Source organism: Notolabrus celidotus, chromosome 16 (assembly GCF_009762535.1).
Source record: "Notolabrus celidotus isolate fNotCel1 chromosome 16, fNotCel1.pri, whole genome shotgun sequence".
Classification (NCBI taxonomy): Eukaryota; Metazoa; Chordata; class Actinopteri; order Labriformes; family Labridae; genus Notolabrus; species Notolabrus celidotus.
This window is the reverse complement of record NC_048287.1, coordinates 2837175-2856543: the sequence shown is the minus strand read 5'-3', so window position 1 is coordinate 2856543 and position 19369 is coordinate 2837175. Positions and strand designations below refer to the sequence as shown.

At 38.9% G+C, this 19369-nt stretch overlaps 1 protein-coding gene across 1 annotated transcript in view; it reads left to right on the top strand.

Annotated features, from left to right (window-relative positions):
• Positions 1 to 19369, top strand: part of fam135b (family with sequence similarity 135 member B) — a 106222-nt gene that overhangs the window by 71875 nt on the left and 14978 nt on the right. The window contains exons 8-14 of the mRNA XM_034704706.1: positions 1915 to 2074; positions 3797 to 3846; positions 6939 to 7094; positions 9912 to 9985; positions 10059 to 10213; positions 10289 to 12269; positions 17605 to 17771. Coding sequence (XP_034560597.1) covers positions 1915 to 2074; positions 3797 to 3846; positions 6939 to 7094; positions 9912 to 9985; positions 10059 to 10213; positions 10289 to 12269; positions 17605 to 17771 — 2743 coding nt within the window. The remainder of the gene's footprint in view (positions 1 to 1914; positions 2075 to 3796; positions 3847 to 6938; positions 7095 to 9911; positions 9986 to 10058; positions 10214 to 10288; positions 12270 to 17604; positions 17772 to 19369) is intronic.

Genomic DNA, 19369 nt, shown 5'->3' with positions numbered 1-19369 from the left:
TTCAATTCCAATATTTTAAATATATATAATAGTATGTACATGTGACTATAAATATCATAGGTAGAACGTTTTTTGTTGATTTGGTTTACCAGAGGCTTTAAACATGTATGAAACATCTGCTTGTGGGTATGACTTTGTGGCTCTGAGAGAAAACCTTCAAACTGAGACTCATTCCACATGGTTTTACATGATCTCGTCTTAGTGGCTCATTCTTGCAGTGTCAAGTATTTTAATATTTGCATTTCAGCCTGAAATATGAAAACTTGTAAAAACCAATGCTTCCTTTATTCAGTCTCTAACCTACATCTCTCAGGACCCGGGGGAGACCACATTCTACACTGTAAACCTTAATGAGCCCCCGTCGCCGCCTTCTCCTCCTGGTTTTTACTCCACTCCAAGCTGAGCACTTTAATAAGCTCTGCGTTTAGCCAGGCAGGGGGGTTTCGTTTGATCACAGTAATGAGTTCTGCTCACAAGCGCCACGTACAACATAGCTGCAGGTGAAAGCTACACACAACGCTGCCTGCACCTTTACTTCTTTAGAGCTACAACACTTTCCCCTTTAACAACACAACACTTTCAAATGCAGTGTTGTCATATCTGAAAAAAAGATGTGCACACTTCCACTGATATCAGCTGTTGATGCTGAAAAAGAAGTTCCCTTTGTGTTTTGAGCAAAACGAAACATGGTTCAGAAGATAACAACACAGAAATCATGTCAGGTATGTTGTCCTTTGAGAAACTCTTCTCCATCAGTACAACACTTGACAGCAGCAATGATAGCAGGCTCAGATACCAACAACAGAGAGGACAACCTAAGCAAAACTCAAAACAGAGCTCCTCATGTCAAGTGACTTGTGACTTTGGAACAGCCGATGGACTGCCAGTGCAGACAGAAACTATGCTTTTAGGATAATGACTAGTTCATACTGAAAAATAGCTATTTTTCTCTGCCCTTCGCTCACAAACTGATCCAGGCAGGCCTCAATAAAGCTGACAAGAATTATGAAAGTAAACATACAGATGTTTCTTCCTGGTTCAGGTATACTGCACTGCTACAATTACAGAGCACACACAGGTATGATGATAGGGCTGCAGCCGTAACTTGCTCGGGGCAAATTACAGTACATCCCCAGATCCGCGTGCATTACATGCCTTTGAACGCTCAGAGAGCCCCACTGGCGCTGCCATAACATCCAGCCATGGGACGACGTCGGTGGGTCGCAGACAGTTTAAGGTCGGGGACCAGCTGATGAGGGCAGTACCTGGTCACATTCAAGGCTTCCAGACTCCTTCACGGCTGATGATGATAGTTGAGGAAGAAGACTGAGGATAAATGAGAGACGTGATTATAACACCAAGGCTGGGTGTTATGTAGCTGTTTGGGCATGGACAGTCACATAAGATATTTGAACTGCATTGCTGGAGAGCCATCTACTGGAAACATGTTCTATATTACTGCTAACGCTCTGAAGCAGGAGACATTTAGTTTATTCTTTTATGAAATGTTACCTCCTCATCCATCTGTACCTTACTTTGGATACTTTTCTAATTTCACTCATTCTGTGAGCACTTTTTCCACTTCCTCAGGCTCATCATGCCCTTGAGAAAACTTTGATGCCTGGGATTCTCTGTCAACTTCCCACGCTCATGAACTTTTACAGGTCATAACAGGGATGCGTTACATCCTCCTGATGCCACATGCATGTATTGATCTGCTTTTACAGCTCTCAGCATGCTGTGTTTAGGGGCCATTTGTGTCCTTTTTGATCTGACCAGCCAGTACAACTGCTGCAGTGAGCAGCTATAAAGTTCAAGTATGTGGAGAGGTCCGTTATTAAGGAAGGCCACTTTCAGAGAGGTGACTGCTGACCTACATAGAGGCTGACATTTCCTGTGTCTCCCTCTCTGCAGGGGAGCTTTTATGTGCCCAGTGAAAACTGCCTGCAGAGAGCTCACACGTGGCACCGAAGACTCTGTCGCCTCCTGCTGGTGGCTTACAGAGGCCTGCACACCTACTATGATGCACTGATGAAGGAGATCCCACAGCTCCAGCAGAAGCCACTGGACTCAGGTGAGTTTACACAAATCTCTTTTTTTTTTAAACTTTCTAAATAACTGAAACAAGGTATGCTTGAAAAGGCTGTTATCAGAGTTGAATGTTTTTTTATCTCAACCTTCATTTATAGAGGACTTATAAGAACAGCGATGGAGGGATTTATATTAACTAAGTACAGAAACCAAAAAGTTAAAATTCTCTGGCAGAATATATATTTATGCAGACTACACCAATTGTTTGCATTTATTTTAGATTGCAGCAGTACGAGTGGCACATTCAGCTGTGAGCAACAATTTCAATATGTTACCTAAACCCTCTTGTTATGTTCGTTTCTCTGGAACAGCAATAATGTTCCTGGGTCATTTTGACCCGGGGCATATTCAATTATCCAAAAGTGTCAGAACCCCAAAAAATCCCAATGCACAATTTTTTTTAAATCTAATTTTTAACTCCATTACTAACCATTTAAATCAATATTTAGTCCATTGGTGTTCTTTAACTCTCACAGATCATGGTTCAAAGAGGATGACTCACTCGTTTTTCATTCAAATTCATGTTAAAACTTTTTTTATGTACATTGGAAAGCCCTAAATATAAATACAATAGTTTTACATTGACATTGATTTTTGTTTATTTTATTCTACATTTTTATTTTTTATTTTTTATGAAGTGAAATTGATAACTTAACATCTCTTCTGTCACTTGCTGCCCAGATTTGTATGCTGCATTTAGCTGGTCTGGAAGGCATATATTGCCTAAAATAGACTGTAAAAAGGGTCAATTTGACCCGCAACATAACAGGAGAATCCAATGAAATAATCATAATGAAACACTTTAAAAAATAGTTTCAAAAAACACACAAAAAAGTAAAAAAATAAAAAATGAAATAAAAACATTGTAAGAGCAAATAAGAATCCAATATATATTAATCACAATAAAACACATAGAACACTTTAAAAATATTTAAATAAAAAAACACAAATAAATAAAATAAAAAATAAATGAAATAAAAACACTGTAAGAACAAATAAAAATCTAATAAAAGAACAGACAGAGACAACACAACTCTCATGTTGGGTTAAAAACCAAAGAGTAAAAATACCTTTTAAGGTTTGATTTAACATTAAAACAAATGTTTTAATTTACTGTTAAGTTTAACCATTATCCTGTTTTGAAGTTACAAAGTACATTAAATTCAACATATTCATTCACGGTGAAGTCTGAACATCAGCGTTGTTCTGTTAGCTCCTGTATAATGTCCTCTTTACTGTAACTTTTCTTTTGGCACATTTAACCCATCCTGTAACTCCAAAGCCTGTATATGTGGTTTGTGGTTGCTGTGTGTCTGTTTCCTTTGATTGGCTGGACATCGCTCTGACTCAGCTGTTTGTGTGTTTAACATCCCAAGTTAATTCTGCATTACTCTGTGACTCGTCAGCCATTGTTTGTTTCTCTTAAAATAAACTGATGTATGTGATCAGGCTGTCACCAAAGTAGCCTTTTCTTATCAGAATGAATAGCTGTTGTCAGGAGGTTTTTGACCAATCAGAATCAAGTATTAAGCACTACTGAGGGATTAATAAGAAAGCCGGGTAATACTTAATTCTAATGTCATTTTAAAATTCCTTTTTTAAAACTTAAGTTCTGATTTGTTTTCTTATTTAATATGTTGTTTCATCCCATTGTACACTGATAGTATGACATGCACTCAATTCTTTGACTCTCTTCTCTCCACAGAGGTGCTGCCTGTAGAAGAAACTCTAAACACACTCACCATAGAGTTACAGGTACGACCATCCATCAAACTACACCCACATATCAAAGAGACAACATCCACAGTGTTTACATTTCTCATGGCTGTGTTTTCAGATTTGATAATTACTATCATTTGAATGTCTAAGAAAATATGCTGAGCAGTATAATATATGAAAAAGTCTCAGATCATATTGGGCAAGGAAAGGCAGCTTTATTTGTAAAGCACATTTCATACACAAGTGTAACTCAATGCGCTTTACATTACACCATTAAAAGCATTGGAAACATTCAGACAAGCATAAAAGAGCACAATTAAAATGACAGATATAATAAAACAGAAAAGAAAAGGAAAATTAGAAATATATTAAACATATTTTATCAACATCATGAGCTGCTGCATGCCCTGCACAAAGTCAGATGTTGTGATATCAGTGGTTAGAGACTTTTGAAATTTAACATAAAATGTAAAATAAATGTGTTGAAGCCTGTTCCATCAAATTTGACGTGAAACACCTCCTCTAAGTCATTTCACTGAGGCTAGAATATTTTTTGAAATGATGTTAAATCATAAATCATCAGTTTGAGAAACTCACTTTAGGTCTGAAATACTGAGAATTATTTATTTTTTGGATGCTGACTGAATATTTTGAGATTTTTATAACAAAGGGAAACGCTGACACCTTAAATAATTATTACTTTGGTAGACTTTTCAAGTTAATACTTCAGTCGCATGAGTCATGATTATTTAATGCATACATTAATGTGAGATGTATGCTAAATTCCCACTGATGAAGTCTCTATGACTTTGTTTGATGAGTTCTAATTTCTGTTATTATTGTTATGGTCAGTGAGTTGTATATATTCTTGTTTTCTTAATATTGCTTATATTATCCAATCATTTCCTCACTTAAGGCACATTAAGCTTTTTTACATTATTATTATTATTATTATTATTATTATTATTATTATTATTATTAATAATAATATTATTACCATTACTATTATTATTAATATAATAATAATAATAATAATAATAATAATAATAATAATAATAATAATAATAATAATCACTCAGACTCAGTTTGATCTCATCTTAATCCACCATGAGTAGAGCACTTTGCAGCATTTAGCAAGTAACAGTGGCAAGGACAAACTGCCTTTAACAGGCAGAAACCTCCAGCAGGACCAGACTCATGTTAGACACACATCTGCTGAGACCGTGTTGGAGAGAGGGATAGAGGGAGATGAAGAGAGAGATAGATGATAGTGGTGAGACGGATAGTAGTAGTTGTAGGAGACCCAACACTTAGACAAGATAAGACTCAGGCTGACCCCACCTTAATCCACCATGAGCATTGCACCTCGCAGTATTTAGCTAGTTACAGCAGAGAGGACAAACTTCCTTTAACAGGCAGAAACCTCCAGCAGGACCAGACTCATGTTAGACACACATCTGCTGAGACCGTGTTGGAGAGAGGGATAGAGGGATAGATAGTAGTAGTTGTAGTAGCTGGAGTCTGGAACGTCCACAGCAGCAGAGATCCAGAGGAACCTACGAGACAAGGGAGCTCAGGGACTCCAGAAAGGTCTATGGTTAGGAACGTTAATGGGACAGGCAGAAAGTGGAGAGAGAGGGAAAGACAGGATTCCACTGTGTCAGTCTAAACCTATAGCAGCATAACTAAGAGCTGGTCCAAGCCTGATCTAGCTCTAACTATAAGCTTTATCAAAAAGGAAAGTTTGAAGCCTACTCTTAAAAGTAGAGAGGGTGTGATGATTCCAAAGGAGAGGGTCCTGATAACTGAAGGTTCTACCTCCCATACTACTCATAGAGACTTTCGGTACGACCAGCAGGCCTGCATGTTGGGAGCGTAGTGTTCTAGAGGGGTAATAGGGCACTATGAGCTCTTTAAGATATGATATGGTCCGTATCATGTAATGTAAGAAGTAACTGAATGAAGGTTTCCTAACTGATGAAATATTAAAGGGGAGCTCATTTAACGAAGTCATAGTGACTGCTGCGCATCAGGAATTAATGTTACACCCTTCATCAATCCATGCATTAAACACTCATGAATCATGCATTACTGAAGCATTAACCCTCCTGTTACCCTCAAATGTACTAACATCTTTTATCCTTGGGGTCAATTTGCTCCCAGCAATTTAAACCTCCAGAAACTGATTGTGACCCAGATTTATGTGACAGGTACTTTATGTTTCTTTGTTGACTGCCTAAATAACCCTTTAAATAAAATATATTTCAAACATAAACACAATTTAAAGCATTCAGACGGACTTTATTATAAAACAGAACATCAAACTGCTGCAAGTTTGTCATGCTCTCGTCGGCCCTGCCTTGTTTCTATGTTATCAAAACGTATGACTCAGGACTCATCATTGAATGTCTTTAGAGACATGGTGGCTGGAAATATTATATCTCAATCTAAAGGTTGGCCATTCAATCCCAGCTCCTGCAGGCACATGAAGAAGTGTCCTTGGTTATAGTGACCTCAATATCATCCAAAACAACCAAAACAAGTGTGTGTAAAATGTTGATATTTCTTATGTTATATACAGCTAAAACAACCTGGGGTCAAATTGACCCCAAGGAACACCAATGTGTAATTTTTTTTTTAAAGGAAATTGGAACATATCAACATTTTAAATGTATGTTTTCCCAGTTGTCCACATTAAATTAGGAAAAGTCATGAAATATGAAGCCAAAAACATGATGTTAGTCATTCATTTAGAGACGTTAAATATTGAACAGGGGTCCAATTGACCCCAAGGATAATAGGAGGGTTGATTAAGGATAAAGTTTAAATAGTCAAGAGTGTAAAGTGTTACTGTTACTTTAAATAAATGTAATAAATGATCAAAGGATCCCAGAAGTTAAATTCATAGATATCACCAGCTCTGCTCAGAGAACAGCGTGGCTTATTGATTGATGAGTTTCTCACACTGATCCAAAGGCATGCAGGTCAGGCTGACTGCAGACAGGAACAAACATATTGGCAGGAAAACCAAGAATCCTATTATAGAATGACGCAGGAGGTATTTCGGGAGGACGAGTGTATTCCGTTTGATATTGAAGGTGTGGTTTTTTTTTTTCTGACCCCATCAGCTGCAGGACAGCCATGAAAAAGTGGGAGAGCAGATCAGCAGGGATGTGAGCCAGCTCTGCTCCCAGCTGACTGCTCTGTGGAGCCGCTTCCTGGCGGCCGCTGTGTTCAACCCCCACATCCTCTCCTACCTGGCCCAGGAGCACCACACGCTCAGGGTGAGAGAGAGACTGCATCAAAGGCCCCCTGATACAATGCTCACTGTTATCTGTGCGTTCTTTGAACCACAGTCCAGACAGTCTCCACATTAAAAGTGCAATGAAGAAGACTTGTGATGATATGTTTAAATTTAGCTATCCTCATCTCCAGCTCCCACACCAGAATACAGAAATACCACAGAGCAGTGAAAATGCTTTCATAACAACCACTGGTGTTTAGCTCTGGAGACGGCGCCTTAAGGCGGGTTGTTTTTATTTTCTTAAATGAGCTGCTCAATAAGATTTTCTATCATGCTGCTGAAATAATGTCCTCAGACATATGAGTCAATAAAAGAGAAGCACTTAGAAGTGTCACAGTTTCCCCTCTGAGCTGAAATTGCTCAAAATTATCAATAATTGTTGATTGTTATATTTTAGAAGAGAACTCCTTCATTGTGGTAATATCGTCTTCCTTCTTAAACACTTCATTTTGACAAAGAGAAAGAAAAGCTGTCTAAAGGCAGCAGTGTGGATTACCTTCATCCTGTAGCTTCATCATTTGAGACAACAAAGTCACTGTTGGAGGCAGAGATGAAATAAACAGCCAAGACAGAAACAGAAAAGGAAATCCCTTCTTTCTTTTCTTGCAGTGACGGTTTTGGGGCATTTTTATTGACAAGACAGCTGAAAAGAGACAGGACATGTGTGGAGTAGAGGGCAGGGGGAGGCATGCAGCAAATGGTCGAGGCTGGGAGTAGAACCAGCGACCGCTGCGATGAGGACTATTGCCTCTGTACATGGGGCGCACATTTTGCAGCAACATTTTGTCTTCCCTGTGGGCCTCAACCTTAACATTTCAGTGACTATATTTGCATATATTTCTTTTTGATTTTCCCTTTGATCACAGACAGAAATGGACTTAGTCTCTAGTTGCATAATCTAACCCAGTGTAAGCCCCTTTAACTCATCTCCTTCTTAAAGGCCAGGGGAGTCTTCAAAGTAGTAAATCAGCCAAGTGCTCTTCTTTTATACAGTCCATCCCCTCAGAATAAAGAAGACCATATCTTCTAAAGCCCGGACCACATTTGAATCTTAACTGATTTTGAAAATGTTAGAGATATTCCTCATGTCACATCAAATCATGCCAGATTTTAAGAGTTATATTCTTAAAGTGTGTGGTCTAGGGCTGGGCGATAATTTGATAACGATAATTATCTCAATGTATGTGTTCTCAATTTAAATATGACAAATGTTTGATAAAAAAATCTAAATGAATATTTAATAAAGAGACCAAACATTACATAATAATAATTTAATATATTAAGAGCTTAATAAATAAAAAAAAAGAAAAATAGAGTTGAAAAAGATGTATAAATACTACTACTAATAATAATTATTACAATAACCATCACAAATAATAATAATAATAATAATAATAGTTATTATAATTATAGTATCAATAATGATAATAATAATATATTAATATTATTATTATTATTATTATTATTATTATTATTAATATTGTTATTATTATTATTATTATTATTATTATTATTATTATTACTATTATTATTATTATTATTATCATTAATATTATTATTACTATTATTATTAATAATAATAATATATTATTATATTAGTATCATTATTATTATTATTATTATTATTATTATTATTAACTATATTATTATTATTATTATTATTGTTATTATTATTATTATTATTATTATTAATTCTATTATTATTATTATTATTACTACCATCACATACAAATTAAATACAAATAAATGCATAAATAATAATAATAATAATAATAATAATAATAATAATAATAATAATAATAATAATAATTAAAAAAATGGGAAAATAGTTCAGTGAGCAATTTAGAAATTGGGCCAATACAAATAAAGAAATATATTACTACTAATAATAATAATTTTTAAAAATAATAAGAAGACTAATATTAATAATAGTAATTAGTAAAATCACTTTAACAAACTCCACAACAAAAGGAAAATATAAGATAATCTTTAGAACCATCAAAGATCAGACTTTCTGCTGACTTTTGTTTGAAGGTGCAATCAGGTCTGATTATTTTTAAGCTGCAACGGAAATAAAAAAAAACAATAAGACTTCCTTGAACCTGCAGCCCAACATACTACATCAAACTCCACACTTACATACTGTTTGTTGTTTGTTGTTTGTTGACGATGCACAGAGCTGACAGTAAACAGGCCTTAGAGCACTCGTGCAAACTATTGCAAACACTCCAATTCAAAGGAGTTTCTTCAAATGTGCTGTAGACACATCTCTTTAATCAGAGCAGTGAGAATCCATTGGGCAGCTTAAACTCATCTGAGCGAGTTAGTAAACCCTCCAATGTGATTTCTGAGTAATCACTGGGCTGTTGAGCATGAACATGTGCTTCACAGTGGAGTAGCTCTCAAGGCTCTCTTATGTTGCGCTGCTTCGTCTCACTTGTCTGAAAATAATGAACATGTTTGCTTTAGTATCAGATTACCCTGAGGCAGCGCTGTGATGCCTCCACCCACAACTGGAGTCAAGATTTCAATTAGCACTTATTCTGTAATCATTGTTGGGTGGAAACACAGCAGAAATAGTGTTCCTGGTGATTCGCCTGTCACAGCGGCTGCTTTTTCAACCATGATGCATCGCAGAGTGAGAAAGCTTTCAGATCCCAGTGATTTGAATCCCTCTCTGTGTATGCAAAGCTTCAGTGTGAGACTTACTGTTTTCCTCATATCGTGCTGCAGTGCTGTTAAAATGAGATGGGGTCACCTAAAGGTAAAATCTGTTTTGTGTTTCCGGGAACACCAGGTCAGGAGGTTCTCAGAGGCCTACTTCTTCTCGGAGCACCCCAAAGAGATCTCTCTGACTTTCCAAGAGGAGCTGTAAGTGAAGGCATCACTCAGTCCTGACATTAGAGGGCAGTGTTTCTCTTCTAATGCACCTCTTCTGATTCAGAATCAACAGACATGGCCAGATAGCTGCAGAAGTGCGGAGCTCAGACTACCTGACCAAGATGCCTCCTTTACCTGTCGAGTGCCTGGACATCGATGGAGACTGGAACAGCCTACCCATCATCTTTGAGGACAGATATGTAGAGTCTCCTCAAACAGGTAACTTTTACATCCTGACACTGATTTCTGTTTTTCAAGACTGAAGCTGAACTAAGTGTCTCCTTGTCTTTTCAGAGAGGGTATCACATGTGCCAACAGCTGACAGGCAGAAAAACCCAGACCGTGCCATCTCTTCTGCCGAGGTGATTTTTGAAAGCCGCCAGGGAGCCAGATCACCAGCAATACCTGAGGATCCCTTGGACAGCGATGACTGCATGGATCTCCCCACCTATGTCTCACTCATAGGGGAGCAGAGTAAGATCCGTACCAACAGCACTAAGCAGCGCTCTGTTCCTGACGTGGATAGTGCTGAACTTTCTCTAGCAGAGGCAGAAAACTTGAAGAAACCAGGAGAAAAACAAGGCCAGCTCCAGGAGAGCTGTAATCCAGGCCGGAGGTACGCTGAAGTTAAGCCTTCTGATGTAGATCCTTCTAGAGGGGAAGAAGAGCTGGTTCACTCCTCAACCCATAATCCTCTGGATGACTGTAGTAACACCAGCGATGAGCATCTTACTCATGGTGTGACAGACAGCGCTGCTCGACTCTGCGATGCCACGAACAACAGCGATGTAAGGGACGGTGAAAACACCGAAGAGGAGTCAGATATCGCCATGCCACTAAACCGCTCCATGGATGACGACACTGAGGATGTCCCTCTCATCGGCCTACCCACTGCCTATGCACATCCAGCTGTACTTCCCTTTCCTGGGGATCTCAGGAAAGAGATGCCTCACCGTGGAGGTCTCGCCGGCTCCAAGATCATGAAACGCTCTTCATCAGTTATTTCCGACTCAGGTATTGAGAGTGAGCCCAGCTCAGTGGCGTGGCCCCTGGAGGTGGCGCTACGAGGTCGACCTCCCCTTGACTTCTCCAGTGAGCGAGAGATCCCAAAGCAAATCGTGTGTCGCCACCCAGTCCACCGCAGCTCTCTGGAAGGCCTGAGGCTGGAGAGCAATGGCAGCATTCCAAGCGGAGGTATACAGGCCTCACTCACCTCCATCAGCTCCCTACCCTACGAGGAGGACCAGCAGCAGAGGCAGCTCAGCAAACTCACCAAGTCGGTCTCTGCCCCGCAGATCAGCAGCCCCGAAGACACCGAGGGGGACCATGTGCTGCTCAACCAGGAAACAGATACCAACAGCTTAGTGGAAGAGCAGGATTCATTCAAAACCACACGCTCCTCTTTGAATGGCAACCTGGACTCAGAGCAATCACACCTTCTAGACCCGAGTTCAACAACACACCTTCAGCATACACTTAAGGAGAATATTAGCTCTGAGATGTCAGACTCTCAGTACCTGTCAGAGACACACACAACCAAGTCGGTGTTAAGTGGCATGTCTGAAGTCTTGCTTTTACAAGAGTCTGCTGAAAGCCCTTATGTGAAGGAAAGCAATGTTATTGGCAGCCAGGGGGAGAAAATGAAGCATCAAACACACATCAGTGGAGCAGGCGCCTCAGTGGAGGATGTGCATTTTGTTGAAACAGAAGCAGCTCCCTGCAGCTGTGAAAACACACCATGTGTGCATAAAAGTGCAGCAGATCAGGAGAGAATTAACACTGGAGATGAGTGCCAAAGTTTCCATAGGACCACTTTGCTTAAGGACCAGGAGTGTCTTTATCCCTCCACAGAGTCTCCAGGGCTCCAACATGCCCCATCAGACTCCTTCAACAGAACCACTACCACCACACAAAGGCCGAGTGACCTCTCAGGGCTGAAAGCCAATGACGTATCATCATCTGCTGATCACAACGGGACATCAACCAGTGAAAAAGAGCCTCTGGACTGTCAGACTAAGCCCTCGAAGATCCCCAACTCAGGGCTGGCCTTCGTGAATAAGAAGATGGTGGAGGTGGTGAACATGTCGGTGTCCTGTGCCCCGACATGTCTGCCATTTTCTTCCGTTCTAAGAGACTCTCCATCCATCAGTGGGATGTCCACCCGCCAGACTACCTCACCTATTACCCATCAGCCCCTGGGCTCCTTCGGTATCATCTCCTCCTCGTCACTCAGTCCGCTGAACATGGATGATGAGACCAATGAGCGGATGCTAAAGTGAGTTTTTGTTTGGTGTAGATTTAAGGTGCATTTCGACCCAAGAGTTCCGGGGTCTTTTAGCCCCCAGAACTACTTTCCCCTGAACTAAAAGGTTCCTGTGCCTCCATTGTTGTGTGCGTTTTGACCGCCGGGTTGAAGTCCCGGGTAGATTGTTCAAATCAGGCCAGTGACGTATGGAGAAAAAAAAGTAAATGCACTACACCACCAGACCAGTAGAGGGCAGTAAAACAAAGAGGAATGCCATTCATCACAGATGACACCATAGAAGCAGATGGACAGGCAGGTATCATTATGAGCATCACAACAGTTAGCCTGTTAGCGTAAAGAGACTCAGCTGGCGCTGTTTTAGATGGTGCTATATTTCATCACAGATGGATTCACTGAATCAACACGTGAGAGGAGATAAGCACGAGTAGCAAAGACGTTTCAACACGCCTTTAAAATCCTTTTGAACTCAAAAAGCCGTGGCAGAGATCGGCCGGTGTTTTGGTTTAAACAGCGACCCTGTTAACTGGAGACTCTCAGCCGGATGCATCCCTCATAAACGTCTTTAGACCATCATTAAATATCTGATGAGGATATTTTGAAATCTTAATAAAAACTAAACTAGTTTGCATTCCCAGGAACTCCCTCTGTGTTTCAACCATAGACTGTAAATAAAAATGGACAGCGTTGCTCCGCCTCTTCCCATTCTGAAGCCAAAAAACCTCCGCTCCAGGGCGCAGCCATTGTGCAGCCAGAGTCTGCAAAGCCACAGAATTTCTGTGGTTGTCACAGTAATTTCTGTGTCTGCACGGTAACGAGCTCCGCCCTACAGCTCAGCGTCACAAGATCCTACGGAGCTTCTCTCTACAGCAGCTGTCAATCAAAGTAAACCCGGATGTAAAACCCCGTTTTTTAAACTCTAATAACTATCGAAAAAGAAACTTTTCAGAAAAAAGAGGCCTTGAACACAAAACAGTCAAATACTAACTACATATCACCACAGCATACGGATGAGAGAAACATTCGTACCACGTGTATTTATTTTTTAAAGTTTGACTGCAGCCCCATTCAAATGAATGGGGGAGACAGAGTTTTTGACCTATACTGCAGCAAGCCACTAAGGGGCAGACGCTTTGCTGGAAGCTTCACTTCCAGCCAAGCGAGATGCACCCCTGGTTTCAACAGCTGTGTAAACTCCACAAACACTGACACGTTCAGCTGAAGGTCTCCAGTTTACAGGGTCACTTTTAAAACTGTAACACCGGGAGAGACGCATTCACGGTGGGCTGAGAGAAGACTACTGTTACAAGCTGCTAAATCAAGAGAATCACAGCTTCTTCTTTTGAAAAGTACACACACATACAAAAAAGATAGAACAAATCAAAACTAATGAAAGAAAGAGAAATCAAGTGAATCACAGATGTGTGTGATGTTATTGTGGATGGTGGGCGGATTAAAACACTGCTGTTAATCTACCAATCAGACACGTTCAGCATTGCAGGCCCTGTCCCCCAAAAGTCCCGGGACCTTTGAAAAGTACAACCGCCCTAGCAGAGGCTTTTCATGGGGGAGATTAACGACCCCTGAACTAAATTTAGACCCTGGGTCCACCGGTCGAAACGCACATAGTTCTGGGGTAAAGTTCCTCTGGTCGAAAAACGCCTCTAGTATGAGCTCACAGCAAACTATGCTTGAATTGCGTTTTAAGCTTCATCAGATTCATTCAAAATGTGTCACTTTTTGTTTTACAATCATTCTGCTTTTTAAATCAGACTTCATGCTGTCCCCTGAAAAACTGCAGAAATAAAGAAGTCTTTTGTTGAACAGGCACAATGCCATTATATCCCTTTCAGCACTGACTGACTAACAGCCAGACAACCGCTGGCTTCACATCACAAACAGAGCCAGAGTCTTTGAACTGCAGCCCACATTAGCTCCCTAGCTAATGTCTCCTTTTTATCTACAAGCACGGACACATGTCTTAAGTTGTACATTAGCTTGCTGAACAAGCTACTGCTCAAATATCTGCCTGGGGAGAAGTGCTGATGTTGGCAGCTACAACCAGACAGCAAAACAGCTAGTCAGCGATAGCACCACAAACAGCTTCAACTGAGCTGCAGACAAATTCAGTGTTTAGATGTATAAGCTAATTATCAGCTTTAAGTGCAAGTTTTAGTTAGTGTGTCCAATAGAACAATACAGGGGCGTCATAGTGGGGGGAAAAGTGGGACTACCTAGGGCAGGGGTGTCAAACTCATTTCAGTTCAGGGGCCACATACAGCCCGAGATGACCTGAAGTGGGCCGGATCAGTAAAATCATAACATAATAACCCTATAAATAACGACAACTCCACATTTTTCCTTTTGTTTTGGCGCAAAAAAGTACAAGTACATTCCACACATTTTCACATTTAATGAACTACCTTTCTACAAAAACACCTATTGTATTTTTCGCCATGATGAGTCTCATAGTCGGGCCGAACATGATATTCTTAAGGACTGAAACCTGCTGCAGACACAACAAGCACACAGGTTTAAGATAAGATAAGATACTCTTTTGTTCGTCCCACAATGGGGAAATGCATGGAGTTACAGCAGCCACAAGAAGGTGTACAGTACAAGAATACATAGAGACAACAGCTTGGCCATAATTCTCCCAGTCACCTGACACAGTAGTGCTTGTGTTAGTAGTGAAGGAGCGCACCTATGACGCACCCACATGTATGGTAAGCACATGTAAGATATGAGACTCCTTCCCAAAAATAGTGGATCCACCGCTTCTACATATACACAAACTTTAGTGTTGGATCTTGAAGCACTCTAAAAATTCTATGAAATTCAGATTTCCAGATTATGCAAACTGCAAATATTATTTTTCCTCCTCATAGGTAAAAAACAAATTTGAAATAGTACTTTTATTGAAAAATGAAAGTAAATGTCTTCTCTTCAATTTTTCACTTTGCAAAATCATCCCGCGGGCCGGATTTGAACCTCTGGTGGGCCGGTTTTGGCCCACGGGCCGTATGTTTGACACCCCTGACCTAGGGCCCAAGTAGGGAGTGGGGGGGCCTTAATGGGCCTGAAATAAAATGTGTTTTCTACTTCGCTTTTCTTTTGTTTCATTACTGCAATAAGATAACTAAAACTTTCTGAATAAATAAACAAACATTCAGAATTACTTTCTTGGAAAAAGGGGAGTCTCTCTCAAATTGACCCATTTTAAAGTTAAAAAAAATCTAAAAAAAGATATTAAAAGTATTATTTTGCATTTCTAATGTCACAGTGGATGAAAGGCTAGTGACATTCAGAGGTTCCTTTCATCTTAGGCAATATATTCCTTCCAAACCAGCTAAATACAGCATCAAAATCTGCGCAGCATGTGACAGAAGAGGTGTCTTGTGTTAATTTATCAACTTTACTTCATAAAAAAATAATAATAATCAAAAAGTGAAATAGAGTAAACAAAAATCTATATCATGTGAAACAATTGTATTTATATTTAGGACTTTTCAATGTACATTTGAAAAGTTTTAACATGATTTTTTATAAAAAACGCCTGAGTTATCCTCTTTGAAATATGATCTGTGAGAGTTAAAGAACACCATTGCACTAAATATTAATTTAAATAGTTAGTAATGGAGTTAATAATGAGATGTAAAAAATATTTATTGGGATTTTTGGGGGTTTGGACACTTTTTGATCATTAGGCAAGGCAAGGCAAGGCAGCTTTATTTGTATAGCGCATTTCATACACGAGGGCAACTCAATGTGCTTTACATTAAAACATTAAAAGCATTGGAGACATTCAGACAAGCATAAAAGAACACAATTAAAATGACAAATATGATAAAACAGAAAAGAAAAGGAAAATTAGAAATATATTAAAAATTACATTAAAATTTTAATTTAAAGCGAGTCAAAATAATCTAAGATAGGAAGGCAGTGGCATATAAAAAAGTCTTAGTCTTTGATTTAAAAGAGGTGAGAGTTGGAGCAGACCTGCAGCTTTCAGGGAGTGTGTTCCAGATATGTGGAGCATAATGACTAAACGCTGCTTCACCATGTTTCCTTCTGACTCTAGGTGTTTCGTTCTGACATTAAATATGCTCCAGGTCAAGTTGACCCACGAACATTATTGCTGTCTCTAAGAAACGAACATAACAGGAGGGTTAAAGACGTGGACAGTCTGAAAGTCAATACTGTGCAGTTACACTTGGAGAAATGTTAAAAAAAAATCTACATATTGATATGTAGCTTAGATTTCAGTTGTCAGTTAACCAGGATAGTTTTAAGCATATATTTTTGTTTAATGCGAATAAACCAGTATTATAGCAGCAATGTTATATTTTGTAGCGTTGGCTGTGGTGATGGGACCTACTGAGATATATTCTCAGGGGGTCCAGAATTCCTGGCGACGCCCCTGGAACAGTATACCTACCGTTAGCCCTTTTAGGCTAAAGAAACCGGCCTTTCTTTTTTAAAATAATGACAAAGTTTATCCCCTAAGTTTAAAAATGTACAGTTTAAAAAGAGAACATGAGCTGCATTTGTCATTTCTGTAGAACCTTTAGACTTTGCTTAAATGCGTTGATATTTTGTGTTCAGACACGTGAAAATAATATTTGTCTTATTTGGGCACGAGTGGAAAATGCATCATAAAAATGCAAGCCCTCTTCCAAGGAAAACTTTCTTGGAATGAGATTATAATCCGCAGAAACTACAGGAAAGAAGGCCAAAAACATGAGGATTTATAGGGTGTTCGCAGACGACGGATGGCATCTGGTGCAGAAGCTGGCAGTTACTCATGCTTGGAAAGCTGAGCATATCAAAACGAAGTGAGGGCAAATTTCAAGCGAGGAAGTCAAGATGAGGTGAAATGCCTCCTGGGTGTATTAAATCACATCAAAGAGTGCAGAAAAATCCATCATGATTAGCTGGGAGTACAGGAATTGGAATCGGATTTGTTTTGACTCCTGCACTGCCAAAATCTGCAACCTGGCTGGATGACAGGGTAATAAAACTTAGATGATGGACTTGTGAGTCTGTGGGACTTTTGTTTGTAAACCTTAGAAGTGAAAAATTAATCACGTAGAAAAATGCAAGACAGTTTTCTCTCTATTTTTACCAGTGGGAGTGATTTACCTTTGAAAGAACCACTTTCTTCTGAAATTATTTTTTTATCAGCATTTTACCTTTGTGTGTGTGTGTGTGCGTGTGTGTGTGTGTGTGTGTGCGTACTCCAGGTTGTACACAACGCTTATCTTTGCACATTCAGTCAGTTTATTTCTCACACACAGAACATAATGTCTTGTTTTTTTGTTTCCAAATGTCATTTCCTTTCCTCCAGTTTCTACAAAGCCAAAGAGGAGCTGTTCAGGGAGCTGAGCTTTCAGGCCAGCTTGTACAGCGACCTTCCTCTCCTGGCGTCGGACCTGCCCTACTTTCCCCCCGAGGAGGACGACGAGGAGTTTGATGATGGCATACACCTTGTGGTTTGCGTCCACGGGCTTGATGGTGGGTCAACGTGCAGCTCAGTCTTCCTGTTCGCTTGATCAGAGGCGCAATGCACAGAAATAAGATTGTGTCATTTTGTATTTTGTCTGTCAGAGGTGGTGATAGATAGAGGTGTTTTTAACACTTAAACACTGTCTGCAACATGTAGCAGACATGACGCAGAGCAGGTCTAGACAATTATTTTTTAATCTAGCTCAAAAACTGACTTCATCAGCCACCATGAATCAGAATCAGAATGAGACATACTTTATTTATCCCAGGGAGGGAAATTCGGAACTACAAAAGACTTCTCCTCACCTTCAAATCCATACACAACCTCGCCCCTCCATATCTCTCTGACCTCCTCCATACTGCCACACCCGTCCGCACCCTCAGATCCTCCTCCTCCATCCACCTCACTGTCCCCCCTGCTCGCCTTGTTACCATGGGGAGCAGAGCCTTCAGCCGCTCTGCTCCCCAGCTCTGGAACTCTCTCCCACCTGACCTCCGTAACACTGACTCACTCCCACATTTTAAATCCAAACTCAAAACCCATCTGTTTAAACTGGCTTACTCCATCTGACCACAACTCCTCTGTCCATTCACTTCAAACTTTTTAAATTGTGATTTATTAACTGTTTGTTATTTAAACTCTGTTTGTTTTTAATGTTGTAAGGTGACCTTGAGTGCCAAGAAAGGCGCCTATAAATAAAATGCATTATTATTATTATTATTATTACAGAGCTCTTATAAATAGTATGTAAGAAAGTCAAATATTAATAGAAAATGAATAAAATAAGATATAAATAGAAATAAATAAAATAAGATAAAATAATATTAAATTAAATTAAATTGGATTAAATTGAACTAACAAATAATGATAATAAGATTAAATAATAATAATAAAGTATTTAAAGAAGCGCAGAGTAGTTAGAATTACCAATGTACGACGGAAAAACTAATATTCCTATCTTCTGCTAGTCTACTTATAGTTGCAAACATTATATATTTTACTTTTAAATGCATTTATTTGACAGTTAAAGTAACACCATGAAAATATTGCTCACAGCTGAATGTTGCTGAATGTTGCTGCTGGCATTATAATGTATAATATACTGTATTATATAATTATCTTGCTATATTATATTATGTTATATTACATTATTATTCTAACTACAACTCATGGTCATATAACATACAAATATTATTTCTATGTATTGCTTAATTTGTCATTACCAACCATAATCACACCATGTCAACCTGTCACTACTGAAACATTTTTTAATACTGCCTGTAATTACTGCTATTTAATTTAAATTCCATTTGTAACATTGTATATATATATAAATTTTATTCTAGCATTATTTATCTATTTTATTTTACTCATTTTTATTTTATTTTATTTTATTTTATTTTATTTTATTTTATTTTATTTTGTACTTATTGAAACTTCAATAAGGGGATCAATAAAGTAATATCTTATCTTATCCTTATCTTATCTTATCTTATCTTATGTGCCACTCGTAATGCTGTGGTATAAAATAATGTGTATACAATAACTTAAATAAAACATAATTTTTTTTAAAAATGCAGATAATAAAGTTGTAGTTTAATTAAAA